The 14,997-nt window shown below is 41.3% G+C and overlaps 1 protein-coding gene across 3 annotated transcripts; it reads left to right on the top strand.

Annotated features, from left to right (window-relative positions):
- The first annotated feature begins 8,406 nt into the window (after nucleotides 1–8,406).
- On the top strand, nucleotides 8,407–14,624 carry CTSV (cathepsin V). Of its 3 annotated transcripts, none has more exons than XM_070795118.1 (8): nucleotides 8,407–8,553; nucleotides 9,926–10,062; nucleotides 10,346–10,468; nucleotides 10,572–10,718; nucleotides 10,827–11,051; nucleotides 11,730–11,895; nucleotides 12,448–12,565; nucleotides 13,298–14,624. In XM_070795118.1, the coding sequence occupies exons 2-8, from the start codon at nucleotides 9,937–9,939 to the stop codon at nucleotides 13,395–13,397; spliced, it is 1,005 nt and encodes a 334-aa protein (XP_070651219.1). In that variant the 5' UTR covers nucleotides 8,407–8,553; nucleotides 9,926–9,936; the 3' UTR covers nucleotides 13,398–14,624. The 3 variants fall into 3 exon arrangements, with proteins under 3 accessions (XP_070651219.1, XP_070651220.1, XP_070651221.1); XM_070795119.1 differs by lacking the exon at nucleotides 8,407–8,553 and adding an exon at nucleotides 8,567–8,720; XM_070795120.1 differs by lacking the exon at nucleotides 8,407–8,553 and adding an exon at nucleotides 9,321–9,342.
- The last annotated feature ends 373 nt before the right edge of the window (nucleotides 14,625–14,997 follow it).

Genomic DNA, 14,997 nt, shown 5'->3' with positions numbered 1-14,997 from the left:
GGGTTCTCCTAAGAGAGGTGCAGGAGAAGACTAGCACACTTCCTTGGGATCAGGCAGGAATGAGAGCTTCTTGGCTTACCATCTAAAGAGGCCACTTACTGTTACCTCCTGGACTGCCTTGGTGGATTCCAGCAGAGTTCTAGCATCAGGACTCTGAGGATGGGGTGGTGAGACTCAGGGCACCTTTGCTGATTAGCTCCTGATCTTGGAGACTCTCTAAGGAAAGAAATAGTTCTAAGCTCCCTATGGTATTTCTAAGCATTTGAAAGATAGTGAAGAGGGTCTAGGATTTCTGTGTTCTGGGAGTAAGAGAAGTTTCCCAAGTCCACGGGAGACCCACTGATTTCTGGACCAAGTACCATGGTCCCCAGGAAATTGTAGTCAAATTGGCAACAATCCCTGTCTTAGCCCAGTGACTGTCATTCTGCAGTGATGTTATTGCATGTCTGTCACACACTGGAGACCCCAAGACTGTAAAACAAAGTCTTTGTCCTCAAAATGATTTTGTTGGGGAGATCAAATATGAAACTTAGCTTTGTCAGTCCTCCTTGTGCAACTAAAACACATATTTTTACATCAAATTATCCTTTAGTTCCATTTCCCCTTTTGAACTTGGAGAAAAAATTCTTCTTTTACCACTATCCAAATTTACACAAATTCCATTCACTTTCCACAGAGTCATGCAACCATCACTGAACACTGTTACTGAGCATTGCATGACAATAATTTTTACAGTAAGTCCGCAGAAATGTTTCTTATTTTTACTTTTATTTAATTTATTTATTTATTGGCCTTGACACACAGCATGTGGGATCCTAGTTCCTTGACCAGGAATTGAATCCGGGCCCTTGGCAGTGAAAGCACAGAGTCCTAACCACTGGACTGACAGGGAAGCTTCAAAACTGGGAAAGTGTGTGTTAGGGGTAAAATGCTATGCAGAGGGGTGGGTGCATTTAGAAGACATACATGCTATATCCTCAGTGTAGATGCTAATTAGCCTTGGAATGGCCACCTTGTGTGATCTTTGTTCTTTAGACAAGAAGCATAGCATGATGGAAAGGAAACACTCAGGCAGAATAATCAGACTGCAAGCTTACTAATTCAATGGTGTGGTGGGGCTACAAGACTGGTCAGAACCTATGCATTCTGCCATCTGCCTGTTTTCTCTTCCTAGAGTTGGAGAACACCATCTTCAACCAGAGTTGTGTGTTCTATACAGAACTCTTACATGCTATTTTATCTGGCCATGTTAGCAGTGATTCCCAAAAAAGATCAGGTTCCATATTTATAAGAGTAGGTTAGTTCTCAAAGTAGAAGCTGAGTTCCTCCGTGGATATTATGGACATAAGGATAAAGTTTAGATGTGATTGAGACCACAGCTATAGGACTGCTTTGAGGACAATGAAACTAAGATAGAGTGGTAGCAATCACAGGTTTTTTTGGTGGGGGGCAGGGAGTGGAGGGTTGAATACACAGGACACAAGAAAAAGCATACATAAATGACCAGAGTGGATTGGGTAACTCAGCAAAATTACCAGAGCTTCTATTGAAAAAAATTCCCTGGTTTTGGTTTTTGAGATGATCATATAGGGAATTGGGTATACCTAATTCTATGGTTATATTTCCTTTTTGTGGCTTCAATTTTTAAAAAATGGAATATTTCATGTGTGTGTTTTTATAATTGGTGAATACATGAGCTTCTCAAAATCATGAGTTGTTGAAGCACTGTCATCAAAGGTAGGCTTAAAAATCTAACAATGACTTGATTATAGGGAAGACATAGAGCTTTTGTCTCTGAGAAATGATCAAGCAGGGAAACACTCAGGAGGCACAAGCAAAACACCCTGCTAGAAGCTGATCCGGTGGAAAGAGGCCCAGCCCAGGGCAGGCATGACTCCTCAGGCAGTCACATGCCTTCTGTGTGACTCATCTATCTTTTCCTCCTTTCACATGACACCAGGTAAGCCAGCATCAGCATTGAACTCCAGAGCCTGGCCCTGAGAAATTGTGGTTCCTTATCTCACGTTTCCTCAGTGCTCTTGCTTCATTTTCCTTGTGCCCTCTGGCAACCAGAATCCAATTTGCAGAGTGAGGGATGGGGGCTGGGGGTGAGAGACAAAGGCCAAGTCTCCAAAGCTCAGCTTCCTTTTCTAAGCTCTGCCTGCCTAGAGTGCATTTATTTCTTCACTTTAGAGAGGAATCTGGCACCACCCTTGGTTTTGTATAGCCCACTGCCATGACCATCTCCATCTGTAAAATGGGGCACCCGTCTCCTGGGGCAGTCGTTCTCCAAGTGGGTCCCCTTATCTGAAACATCTACATCACTTGTGAACTTATTAGAAGAGCAAATTCAGGAACCCTATGCCAGATCCACTGACTCAGACACTGGGGGTTAGAGGTCAACAATCTGAGTTGTTACAAGCCCCTGCCCTGCCCCCAGGTGATTCTGATGCACTTCAAGTTTGAGAATTACTGTCATACTGTTGTTGGGAACTTAAATGAAGGCACACAAATAACATTCTTAGAACAGTGCCTGGCACCTGTGTTATTTAGCTATTAGAATCATCATTATCATCAGGGGACTCTTTTCTGATTATATTTTAATTTCCAGAAGTACCAGGTATTCACAGATGGAGTTATCTTTCCTATGAGACTCTGCTCCCCCATACCCCCACCCCATGAATATATGTAAGCTCTATTAACAGCACAAAGGTCTGCTCTGTCTTGACCTCTTTACATAATGATGCAGTATGTTCAGGGAAAGACTATTAATAGGGATGATTGCAACAGAAAGATGCTCAAAGCCTAAACCAGAAGTATCTCAGGGTAGGAGTGGGTGAGCAATGCTTTTATATGCAGAGACCATGGAATAGGTGGTTGTGAAAAGAGGGAAAGGGAGGTAATAAAAACTGCTGTGTGGGAGTCTTGAAACCTAAAAAAACTGTGTCAAACTTTGCACTAACAGGAGAGTTAAGGCAAAACTGTTGTCTGCAATAGGGTACATGAGCAAAGAAGTTACAGAGTGGGAAGGTGCCATACAGGGCTTAGCTGTACTAGTGAAGCCAGCCTAAAGATATGTTAAACACAAGTTTGAGACACAGTCAAAAAAAACTGATTCTCACTTATACCATTCTTTACATATACCATGTTAGGACCCCAAACATACAAGGTCTTAATTCTTGGAACCTGTAAATGTTACCTTATATTATAAATATTTTGCAAATGTGATTACATATTTGCAATGGAAAGATTACCCTGCATTATCTGGGTGGGCCTAAATATTCTTATAAGACGGAGGTGAGGGGATATGTGACACAGACTGAAGGGGAGAAGGCAATGTGACCACAGAGGCAGAGATGAGAGTGATGCAGCCGCAAATCAAGGAGTGCCTGGCGGCCTCAGAAGCTGGAAGAAAGGAGGAGCAGGTTTTCTCTTAGAGCCTCTGGAGGGAGTACAGCCCTATCAACCCCCAGTTTTCAACCCAAAGGGATGCTGATTTTGGACTTCTGATCTTCACAACTGTGAGAGAATAAATTCTTATTGTTTTAAGCCACCAAACTTGTGGGAATTTGCTATAGCAACCATAAGAAACTAATATACCTTGTTTCATTAACAGACTTTCAGATTTTAGGAAGAGATCCCTCATAATCTTAAATAAAAAATAAAAAAGTTGCTCAGTCGTGTCTGACTCTTTGAAACCCCATGGACTATACAGTCCATGGAATTCTCTAGGCCAGAATACTGGAATGGGTAATGTTAGGTAGGTAGAATAGGGAAAAGGAGCCCAAAATGGCGGTGGCTAAAAGACAAGGAAGGGAAAAGCCCCTGAAAATAGAACAAAAGAAGGTCCAGGACTGGAATGAGGACCTAAGGTAAAACAAACAACACTCCTGGCTGGCCCAATTTACATAGGACAGGCCCAGGGAGAGATAAACATATGAAAAGAGGAGCCAAAGCTAGCTCCCTGCTCGAAGGGGCTCTCTCTCTGTCTCTCTCTCTCACTCTAGCTCTCGCAGGGCGCTCTTCTCCTCGTGTCTTTGGATTGACGTGCCCTCACACCTCGAAGATGAATTTTCCTGCTATCTTCTAAATAAAATAGAGCTACAACACTGAGCTGTAACACTGGTTTGTCTAAGAGCTATAACATGGTCCATTCGAGACCTGAGAGCTATAACACGGTCTATCCAAGACCTGAGAGCTGTGACACGTCGAGGGGGCTTTAATGTCCGTCACTCTAAATCTTTGTTGTGACGAGACAAAGAACTGAAGAACATACACTCATGTGACATCTAGCCTTTCCCTTCTCCAGGGGGTCTTCCCAATCCAGGGATTGAACCCAGGTCTCCCGCCTTGCAGGTGGATTCTTTACCAGCTGAGCCACAAGGGAAGCTCCTTATAATCTTAGGAGTAGGGAAAATCCCCCAAGGTCAGCTCCTATGTTACCTACTGCACCAATATGCTTTGCCATAATCTCATTTAAATATATTAATCATGGCTGTGCACATATGCTGTAAAATCAAGACTACTGTAGTTAATCTTAGTTTGTTTAAATGGAAAGGCTGAGCTTCAGAAAAGCTGTCGGGAAAGTTATATGTAGAATGTGTGTGCTGCGTGCTGTCACTCAGCTGTGTCCGACTCTTTGCAATCCTAGGGACTGCTGCCCGCCAGGCTTCGCTATCCATAGGATTTTCCGGGCAAGGATCCTGGACTTAGATTGCCATTTCCTCCTCCAGAAAATCTTCCTGACTCAATGATTGAACCCATGTCTCCCGTGTCTCCTACATTGCAGGCAGATTCTTTACCATTGAGCCAGTGGGGAAGTCTTTACATGTAGACATGTCTAAGTAAATGCACAAACTACACCAGGAGTGGTCAACAAGCACAAAGTAAGAATTTAATTAATTCTTGTAGATTGATTTACTCACTCACTTAACAAATTGGCTGTTTAACCCTATAGGAAAAGCAAGGTTACAGAAGCTTAGAAAAATAGGTTATTTCTTCTTCTTTTTTTTTTAATTTTATTTTATTTTTAAACTTTACAAATTGTATTAGTTTTGCCAAATATCAAAATGAATCCGCCACAGGTATACATGTGTTCCCCATCCTGAACCCTCCTCCCTCCTCCCTCCCCATACCATCCCTCTGGGTCGTCCCAGTGCACTAGCCCCAAGCATCCAGTATCGTGCATCGAACCTGGACTGGCAACTCGTTTCATACATGATATTATACATGTTTCAATGCCATTCTTCCAAATCTTCCCACCCTCTCCCTCTGCAACAGAGTCCGTAAGACTGTTCTATACATCAGTGTCTCTTTTGCTGTCTCGTACACAGGGTTATTGTTAGCATCTTTCTAAATTCCATATATATGCGTTAGTATACTGTATTGGTGTTTTTCTTTCTGGCTTACTTCACTCTGTATAATAGGCTCCAGTTTCATCTACCTCATTAAAAGTGGCTTTATTTGAACATCTAATCATAAACAAACTTTTCTATAAAATTATAAACACTTTTCTATTAAATTATAACTAGTAAAACACTTTACAAATGGATTGGATAATGATTTTTAGGAGTAATTAATGGCTTATTGAAGTTAAACAAATTAGAGGGGGCTGTTATATTGGGGAGAGATGTTAAGTGGCCTCACCACATAAGATTTGTTCATTCCAGTATGGTTTACACTTCCAGAGATGGGATAAAGAATTTATATCCTGTTTCACAATTAAGCAAAAGAAATCTAGACAGATTCACACAAAAATGTCCTTTCACAGATAGTTGTTAAGTTATACCAACTGCATTTTATCAAAAGCAGAGCTAAGGCTTGGTTACTTGGCTAAAATGTGACTGTTTCAATAATTAACACTCACCTAAGTTACTTTGCAAAAAAGTGGGAATAGAAGAAGAAAAGGAACATAATAGTTAGTAATAACACAACTTTGTAATGCATTATTTAAGAGATAATGTTGTTAGCATATTTCATGAGTTTTCCCGAATTTAGATATTTCTTAAATTTAGGGTTTGAGGATATTTGCTTAAAGGAAAAAAAGAGTCCATTTCCCCTACATTGTGTTTTTATCACATTCCAAGAAACAAAGGAGATGCCATTCTTTGGAGCAGCACCAGTTACACAGCCTCCCTTCAGGTATTGCTCAAGGCAAACAGTCAAGAAGTAAGCAGGTTTTTCCACCCTCTGCAATCTTAAGGAGCTGTGACCCAAGGGCAACTGTAAAACCCACGTGTTAGAATAACTTAGATTTCTTGTGATAGACTGAGTAAACAAACGGACAATGATTCGACTTCATACGACAATAGAACTCTTAACACACAAAAGAAAACGTTGCAGCAACCACTTCCGAACTGTCAGGACTTCAGTGAGTGGCTAACAACTTATTTTTTCTTTCCAATTTCAGGACAAACCAAAGAAATCAAAATATTCTCCCAAAACATAAGATGTATCATTTCTAGGTACTCTTCTTCCAGCTTGCTTATAATAACAGCCTGTAATCAGGGACTTCCCTGGGGGTGCAGAGGGTAAAGCGTCTGCCTACAGTGTGGGAGACCTGGATTCGACCCCTGGGTCAGGAAGATCCTCTGGAGAAGGAAATGGCAACCCACTCCAGTACTCTTGCCTGGAAAATCCCATGGACGGAGGAGCGTAGTTGGCTACATACAGTCCATGGGGTCGCAAAGAGTCGGACACGACTGAGCGACTTGACTTCACTTCAATCAGGGATTATGGAAACTTTCCCCTTTTCTCATTATAAAGCTTTCCATCACCCAGACAAGAATTGCATCCTTCCCTATATCATGTTGTTTCCATGTAGGGAACAAGTTGTTCCCATGTAGGTGCTCTTCACTTATTTCCACGTGCGAACGATACTTGCGTTGACCGCCATGCGTGTGTACATACTCAGTTGTTCAAGTGTCCAATTCTTGCCACCCTATGGACTGTAGCCCACCAGGCTCTTCTGTCCAAGGGATTCTCCATGCAAGAATACCGGAGTGGATTGCCATGCCTTCCTCCAAGAGAATCCTCCTGACCCAGAGAGACGCATCTCCTGCATCTCCTGCATTGGCAGGCGGATTCTTTACCACTGAACCACCTAGGAAGCCCCATTGATCACCCCAACTACTTCTAAATAAAGAAAAAAAAAAGAACAAAACAAAAATTTCTAGTGATTCACCATACAATATATATTTCTGTAACCACCCGAGAATTCCTGGCTGCTAGCTGTGTTTGAAAGGAAAGAGATTCTACTTCAAAGAACATAAAATAGACATTTTTAATAAATTGATTTTTAAAAATATTTGTACTTCTATGAAAGTTACTAATTTTAACTAAGTTTTCAAATCGATATGCACTATGACTATTTTTGTTATATACATATAAAAGAGTTATGGGTGAATGGTTGAGGGTGTTTATTTTCTAAAATACATTTTCTATAACGAATGTTTCTTATATAATTTTTAAGTAACTTTTTAAAAAGTTTCTGAATTAATTTCCTCAAATCTTTAGCTCTCTATTTTTTCCTCTATCCAAAACTTTTCTTTTAACCATGTAAACTTATATTCTAACATTAAACATAATTAAACCACTGATTTTAGAAGTGGATTTCTTACAACTCAAGAGAAGTACTTTGGATACTTCTCTTGAAGTAAGATAGTCTATCCTTCTCTTGAAGGAAGGCAATAATCCATAATTCAGAAAGTGGGGAAGCAAAAGTGGTTTCCACCCTTTTTCCTCGACTCTTCTCATTTTTATTAAGACAAATTTTCTGTAAATAGCTCATTTCTGTTGGTTTTAAGACAGGCTTGAAAGGCGAGAAGACCCCCTGATTGGGAAAAACAGGACAGGGGCTTAACAAAATGCACTCCGTCTCTGCAGACCCACCCAGCCCATCCCTTTGCCTCCTGAGTTTTGGGCACAAGCTTTGAGGAAATGCCATTCCGCTCTGATTCTTCTCAAATTCAGCTGGTACCACCCTCAACCCGGGAGGGAACACGTCTGCCTGCGGGCTCGGGGTTCCTCCAGGCTGCCCCACCTTTGCTGTTGAATAAGCGGGAATCCCTAGACAAGACAGTTCTCAGTGCTCCCGCAGATTTTCACCAAGGACTAAAGGAGGTACACAGTTACACTGAAAATCCAGTTGGGGCTCCCTGTAAGCTTCTTTTTGTGAACCCAGCCGAGCATAGGAATTCGAGGTAATTAGCTGATGTTGGTCCCCAGGAAGGCGCCGGACCCCTCCTCAACACTGCCCACGGACCCCCAGCTCTTCGTAGTCGGTCCCATTGAGGCTGGGACGGCCTTCCCTGGGACAAGTTGGAACAGAGTCGCATCACGAGCCCAGAGTACCCACGCCTGGAGGCCCTGCCCGCTGACCAGCTCAGCCAATCGCTGCGCGGGCAGGCGGGAGGGGCGGGGCCGGGCGGGCCGCAAACCCAGGCCTTAAAGGCTGAGTCAAGCGCGACCTGGCCAGCACCTCGGGCCTCGGCGACCTTTGGAGAGATAAACGTGCGACCGTGGAGTGCGCCTGCGCAGCTTTGGAAGCCGCAGGTCAGGAACCCAGTCGGGCTGAGGCGGGTCCGGGCCAGAGACTGGAGGAGGCGATATCCAGGGACTCCGGGGAGGGAGTAGGCGCGACCTCCAGGAAACAACAGCGTCTATCCGCCGGGAGTTAACGAAGTTGGGTCGGCACTGCCTCGAGCTTTGGCCTCCTTGAGGTGGTGAAGGGGGAAGGGCTATTTTGGGGAAACCCAGGGCGAAGCTGAGACCACAGTGGGTACTAGGCCGGTCAGTCTCTGGGCACAAAGTCCCGGTGGATCGCTGTAGTCGGACCTCCGAACGTAGGGTTACGGGACCAGTCGCTCGCTGCGCCACCGTAAACATCCTCTGGAAGCGACTGGCTAGTGTGGAGGAGGCCTGAGAGTGGGGCGGCAACGTTCCTGGGCTGGCCCCACCTGCAGCGCTGGTGCGAGCTCAGCCCGGCAGGGTTCTCCGAGCCCTAGGAGTCAGAGTCGGGCCCTGTCTGGCACGAGAACTGGGGCTGAGGTCGCCGTCGTGATCGCGTGCCAGTTGGAGGGAGAGAGAAGGAGTGTGGGCTACACAGGACAAGGGGAAGGACGGGTGGAGGGCTGGGTGCACTTCGGCCCATTTTGTCTTGGGGAGGCTTTTCAGAAAGTTTTCAAGTAGCGGAGATTCGAAGGTGTAACTCTCCCTCTGCAGTATATTAATCAAGAAGAAAGGTGTGAGGTAGCACCTAATTTTTCGGAATTCATGTCTGTCCCTACTTTGGATCAGACGTCCTGATAAATAAAATTTTTCGTCACCTCCGTACCTTCTTCAGTAAGTAACCTGAACCAATGGTTTCTTAGCTATTATTGTCTGGACTCCGACCCGTAAGATGGCAGAGACCCGTGCGTGCCTGCGTACATGTGCATTCAGTCTTGTCCGACTCTGCGACCCATGGACTGTAGCCGCCAAGCTCTTCTGTCCATGGACTTTTCCAGGCAGGAATATCTAAGTGGGTTGCCATTTCCTTCTCCAGAGGATCTTCCCGACTGAGGGGTTGAACTGGAGTCTATTTGGTCTCCTTCATTGGCAGGCGGGTTCTTTACCAGCTGAGCGATCCTTACCATGGTGAATTTTCAGTGCACTCATAGTGAAGTCGGTTTCAATTCCTATAGCACTTGTCAGCCTGTTTTTTCAATTTGATGGCTGAACCAAAAAGTAATAATTTTGTGTAATATTTTATCTGTTTTTCTCCATCTGTATCTTTAACCTTTTTCTACAGACCTTTCATAAATATTTGAGAAGATCATTTAAATGTTCTCAGTCCACTATAGTAGCTGTAACATCTCAGAAGAAAGCTTTTTTTATTTAAGGATTGGCCTCATCAAATACTTACTAATTTCTTTTTCTTTCTTAGGTTTTTGAAATATGAATCCTTCATTCTTCCTGACTGTCCTTTGCTTGGGAGTAGCATCAGCTGCTCCCAAACTTGATCCAAATTTAGATGCACATTGGCACCAGTGGAAGGCAACTCACAGGAGGTTATATGGCATGGTTGGTAACATCTGAAATATCCAGAGGGACCCCCACAGAGAATGGTCTGTGCTGTTGGTCTGAATAGTTTCTGGAGTAGTTTTGTCAACTTTGACCAAGGTGGTAACTTAATAGCATATATTTCTGAGCACAGCATGGGCATTCCTGTGTGGGAGTTTGGAGAACGGCTCCCAGAAGTATAAAGCCATTCCTGACAATTTTTCTCTGTCTGAAAATCCATTTGGTGAACATGGGTTGGGTTTTAAGGAGAAATAAAAATGATCAATTATATGTTTACATCTAGAATGAAGAAGAATGGAGGAGAGCAGTGTGGGAGAAGAATAAGAAAATAATTGACCTGCATAATCAGGAATACAGCGAAGGGAAACATGGCTTCCGCATGGCAATGAATGCCTTTGGTGACATGGTGAGTGTGGCATGAGTTGCTGAATTTTTTGTGCCTCCTCTCCTCTGTACTTTAGCAAAATAACTTCTTACTTTTTCTACATTTTATTTACTTTTCCTTAAAGACCAATGAAGAATTTAGGCAGGTGATGAATGGTTTTCAAAATCAGAAGCATAAGAAGGGGAAACTGTTTCATGAACCTCTCCTTGTTGACGTCCCCAAATCTGTGGATTGGACTAAGAAAGGCTATGTAACTCCTGTGAAGAATCAGGTATGACAGTATTCAAATCCAGGTCTTCTAACTTAGGAGTGTTTGGGTATATGGATTGTTGTTGGTCTTTGTATCTGGCTTATAAACTGATGGCTCTTTTATTTTCAGGGTCAGTGTGGTTCTTGTTGGGCGTTTAGTGCCACTGGTGCTCTTGAAGGACAGATGTTCCGGAAAACTGGCAAACTTGTTTCACTGAGTGAGCAAAACCTGGTGGACTGCTCTCGGGCTCAAGGCAATCAGGGTTGCAATGGTGGCCTAATGGATAATGCTTTCCAGTATATTAAGGACAACGGAGGCCTGGACTCAGAGGAATCTTATCCATATCTTGCAACGGTAAAAGGAGCTCCTTATCTTGTCATTACAGCTCTGCTTTCTAACATTTTCAGAGATAAGAGACACCTTATTCAGCATTCACATTTTAGATGCAAACTGTTAGAACCGCCATTATAAATTATCAGCTATTGCAGAGGTCTCTGATTTTAGATGGTTAACATAGTTTGTCTTCTATGCAACATGGAGAATATGTGTGCCATTTCTATGCATGCATGCGTGCTAAGTCACGCCAGTCATGTCAGACTCTTTATGACATCATGGACTGTAGCCCGCCAGGCTCCTCTGTCCATGGGATTCTCCAGGCAAGAATACTGGGGTGGGTTGCCATGCCCTCCTCCAGGGGATCTTCCTAACCCGTGTCTTATTATGTCTCCTGAATTGGCAGGTGGATTCTTTACCACTAGCGCCAGGTAGGAAACACCATTCTGTATATAATGCATATTTCTCCATAGTGAAAAATTTATTATGGCCAGGTAGATCTTAATGGCCTCATTGAAGAAATACCTACTACTTTTTCAACTTCAAACCAATCAGTAGCATTTTTCTGGGCTGCTTTATAACAAAATTGACTTAGAAATCATTAAGTTGCAAACTGCTGAGTCTTAATGGTCCTAGAATTCATGTTGCCCAGGAGGTGAATGGTAGTAATCAAGTCTTTTTCCCCTTTACCTTTAAAAGGACACAAATAGCTGTAACTATAAGCCTGAGTGTTCTGCCGCCAATGACACTGGCTTCGTTGACATCCCTCAGCGGGAGAAGGCCCTTATGAAGGCAGTGGCAACTGTGGGCCCCATCTCTGTTGCTATTGATGCAGGCCATACATCCTTCCAGTTCTATAAATCAGGTAGGTATTTGTCTTTTATTATAGAAATTCAGGCAGTCAAAATTGGAAGACACCACCATGATTGACTTTGGCATGGAGTCCTGTTTTCTAGGACTAAAGAATTTTGAGTGTATTCATTTAATAACGGTGTTTCCATTTGACATTATACTTTAAGCATTTTCTCATGATGACAAACTCTTCATAAATATTTTTAAATGGCTATGTAATTAATTCTTTATATACAACCTATATGTAACTATTCTTCAATTGTTGGGCCCTTTTTCAAAGTGTTTTACTATTATAGTTAGAACTGTAAAGAATCCAATAGTTCAAGTATTTTTTTAAGTGCAAAATTTATCTATTTTGTTGAATTTTGTTGATTTCTAGTAAGTTGAGTTTTTATTTTTATTTTTCATCAGTCATTTTTGGTTGACTGTTTAAGTCTTATTTGGAATTTGTTTATGACATTTCTTTGAATTTTGAGATGCTTCTCTTTTAATTAGTCGATAGAATGGGTTACTTGCATGTGTCACTTGGAGCTCCTTATCCCAACACTGAATTTTACTCTCCCAGGTATTTATTATGATCCAGATTGCAGCAGCAAAGACCTGGATCATGGTGTTTTGGTGGTTGGCTATGGCTTTGAAGGAACAGATTCAAATAACAATAAATTCTGGATTGTCAAGAACAGGTATAAAACCCCAAATGTTATATTTTAAATTGAAAAGGGAAGTATTTAATTACAGGTACAAAAATTCTGAAATCCCAGAAAGTCTTTCTCCTTGTTAGAATAAACAGAGAAGTACTAATATGTGATTATAAGATTCTTTAGTGAGTTTGTTGGGGTTATTATGTATTTGTAACATTGCATTTTTAAATTCTGAAAATTTTCTTAATTCAGAAACACACATTTAGCCCAAGGGTTTTAGATAAAGAATTTTTCACCTGTAGAGTTGAGAGCTGCCTTCCTTTTTCTGTCTCTAATTTTTGAACAAGGAATAGTGGGCAAAAAACATTTGCCTCTGCTGATTGTTTCAGTCTGAAAGATTGTCCAAGAGTCCAGTGGCCTCTGTGCATCCTTTCTTTCTATTATCATTTGATGTCCTGCCATTGCATTTTACTCCCAGTGATTAGAGGTCTGTGAGGGTTGTAAGAATCAATTTTCACAGCTAAAGCTCTTTAAAGTGAGGTGTAAGATAGCCTGTGGAGATGGACTGCTACATTGGAATCTCAGTTCTGCCTCAATTTCTTACCTTAAAAAGTAAAGATAAGGACCCACAGGAGTAATATAAATATATGTAACAGAACTTACAATTGTACCTAATACATGATAAGTACTGTTTTAATTATTAGTTGTTATTATTAATGAAACTAATGTGTACTTGATTCTTTGTATAAAATGGAAAACATGTTCTTCTTTCAGTTGGGGTCCAGAATGGGGCTGGAATGGCTACGTGAAAATGGCCAAAGACCAGAACAACCATTGTGGAATTGCCACAGCAGCCAGCTATCCAACTGTTTGAGCTGATGGATGGTGATGGTAGAGGACTTGAGGACAGCCTATCTGGAGGAATTTTATCTTAAAACTGACCAAACCCTTACTGTATAAGATCATACACTTGAATCATTGAGGATCCAAGTTGTGATTTGAATGCTGTGACATTTTTATAAGGGTAAAATGTTACCACTACTTTAATTACTATTATAAATAGCTTTATAATGTTGAAGACTCATTGCTTAACTCTAAGACTTTTGAATTTTCATTTTTTAAAAGGATATATAAAACTCTGCCTTTTACAATAAATTTTAATTCAATACATAAAGGTGGAACTTTTTCTTTTTAATGCATTAACTTGTAGTAGTTGGAGTATATAATTGGCCTATAAAGACATAAGTGACTATGTCAATGTTGCATTAGGACTAGACACTGGGTGACTTTGCAAATATTTTAGTTTTAAATACGCATATTTTATGTCAACTGTGTTACCTAGTGTTTCCAAAAGTAAATTTAATGGTTGTGATTAACAGATTTTCAGGTGCTTGTTAATAACTGGAGAAATGTGTTCAAGATCCATAAGAAATGAGGCTGAGCTACAAGAATAGTCCTCTGGCCTCAGAAGACTGATGAGATCACTAGGGCACACTTGGGCTTAGCTACCTAATCTCTGAATTAAAGACCTCAGAAAGGAACAAAAGAGGCTAATCATATGGCTATACAGTGACTACAAATAAAACAGTATTTTTGTATACTTAAAAGATGGGAAGGAAATATGCCAAACTTCTGGATGAATTAGGGATGATTATTTTCTTTAAGCTGTTCTGAAGAAACCATGTATTTTTATTAGGAAAAAAATTGTAAAAATATATGTACATTTCCTGCAAGCTAAAGAAGCACGCATACATGTTTTAAAAGTCTCATGTTCCCAGTCAAGGAAATACAAAGAATGCGCTGCAGAAGTATTTAATTTAGCCATAATCTATTGTGAAGGAAATAAGAGATGGAGGACAACTGGAACCTTATATCCCACAAAACCTTTAATAGTCTTTGTCCACAGCCATTTCTGGAAAATGCAGTTTATCACATTCAGTCAGGCTTCCCTTCATCTTACTTTACAACAGCAGGCTAACTCAGTGCTGTCTACAGACTCCTGAAACAACTGAAGACTAAGCAAACATGTAGATGCTAAATTGAGTGAAAGTATGATGGATTTTTATTTAAATAATAAAGTTTCAAGTCTGTCAAAGCAGAATACCTCCTGTAGATGTCTAAATTGTATTTTAGTATATTTGATGTTTCTATAACTTTAGCTTGCAAAAAGTTCCAAACCACATCTGTCATCTAACAAGATTTTTTTTTCAGAGGAGACAATAGACTTGAAATAGAGCTGGAAACAAATTTGATCATCACAAAAATCTGAAGTACAAACTTACTACAAGTATTTCCTATAGTCCAGATATTTTAATAGTTCCTTATAATAGTTAAATTGCAAAGGAAGTAAAGAAAGGTGAGAGAGAATTCAGCAAATTAGTTTATGTGGGTATGTAGCTCTAACGTTTGCATGCATGTACGCTAAGTCACTTCAGTCATGTCTGACTCTCTGCAACCCAGTGGACTGTAGCCCA

The sequence above is a fragment of the Bos indicus genome, chromosome 8, assembly GCF_029378745.1.
Source record: "Bos indicus isolate NIAB-ARS_2022 breed Sahiwal x Tharparkar chromosome 8, NIAB-ARS_B.indTharparkar_mat_pri_1.0, whole genome shotgun sequence".
In the NCBI taxonomy this organism is placed as follows: Eukaryota; Metazoa; Chordata; class Mammalia; order Artiodactyla; family Bovidae; genus Bos; species Bos indicus.
The sequence above is the reverse complement of the archived record's forward strand: the minus strand, read 5'-3'. Positions and strand labels throughout refer to the sequence as shown.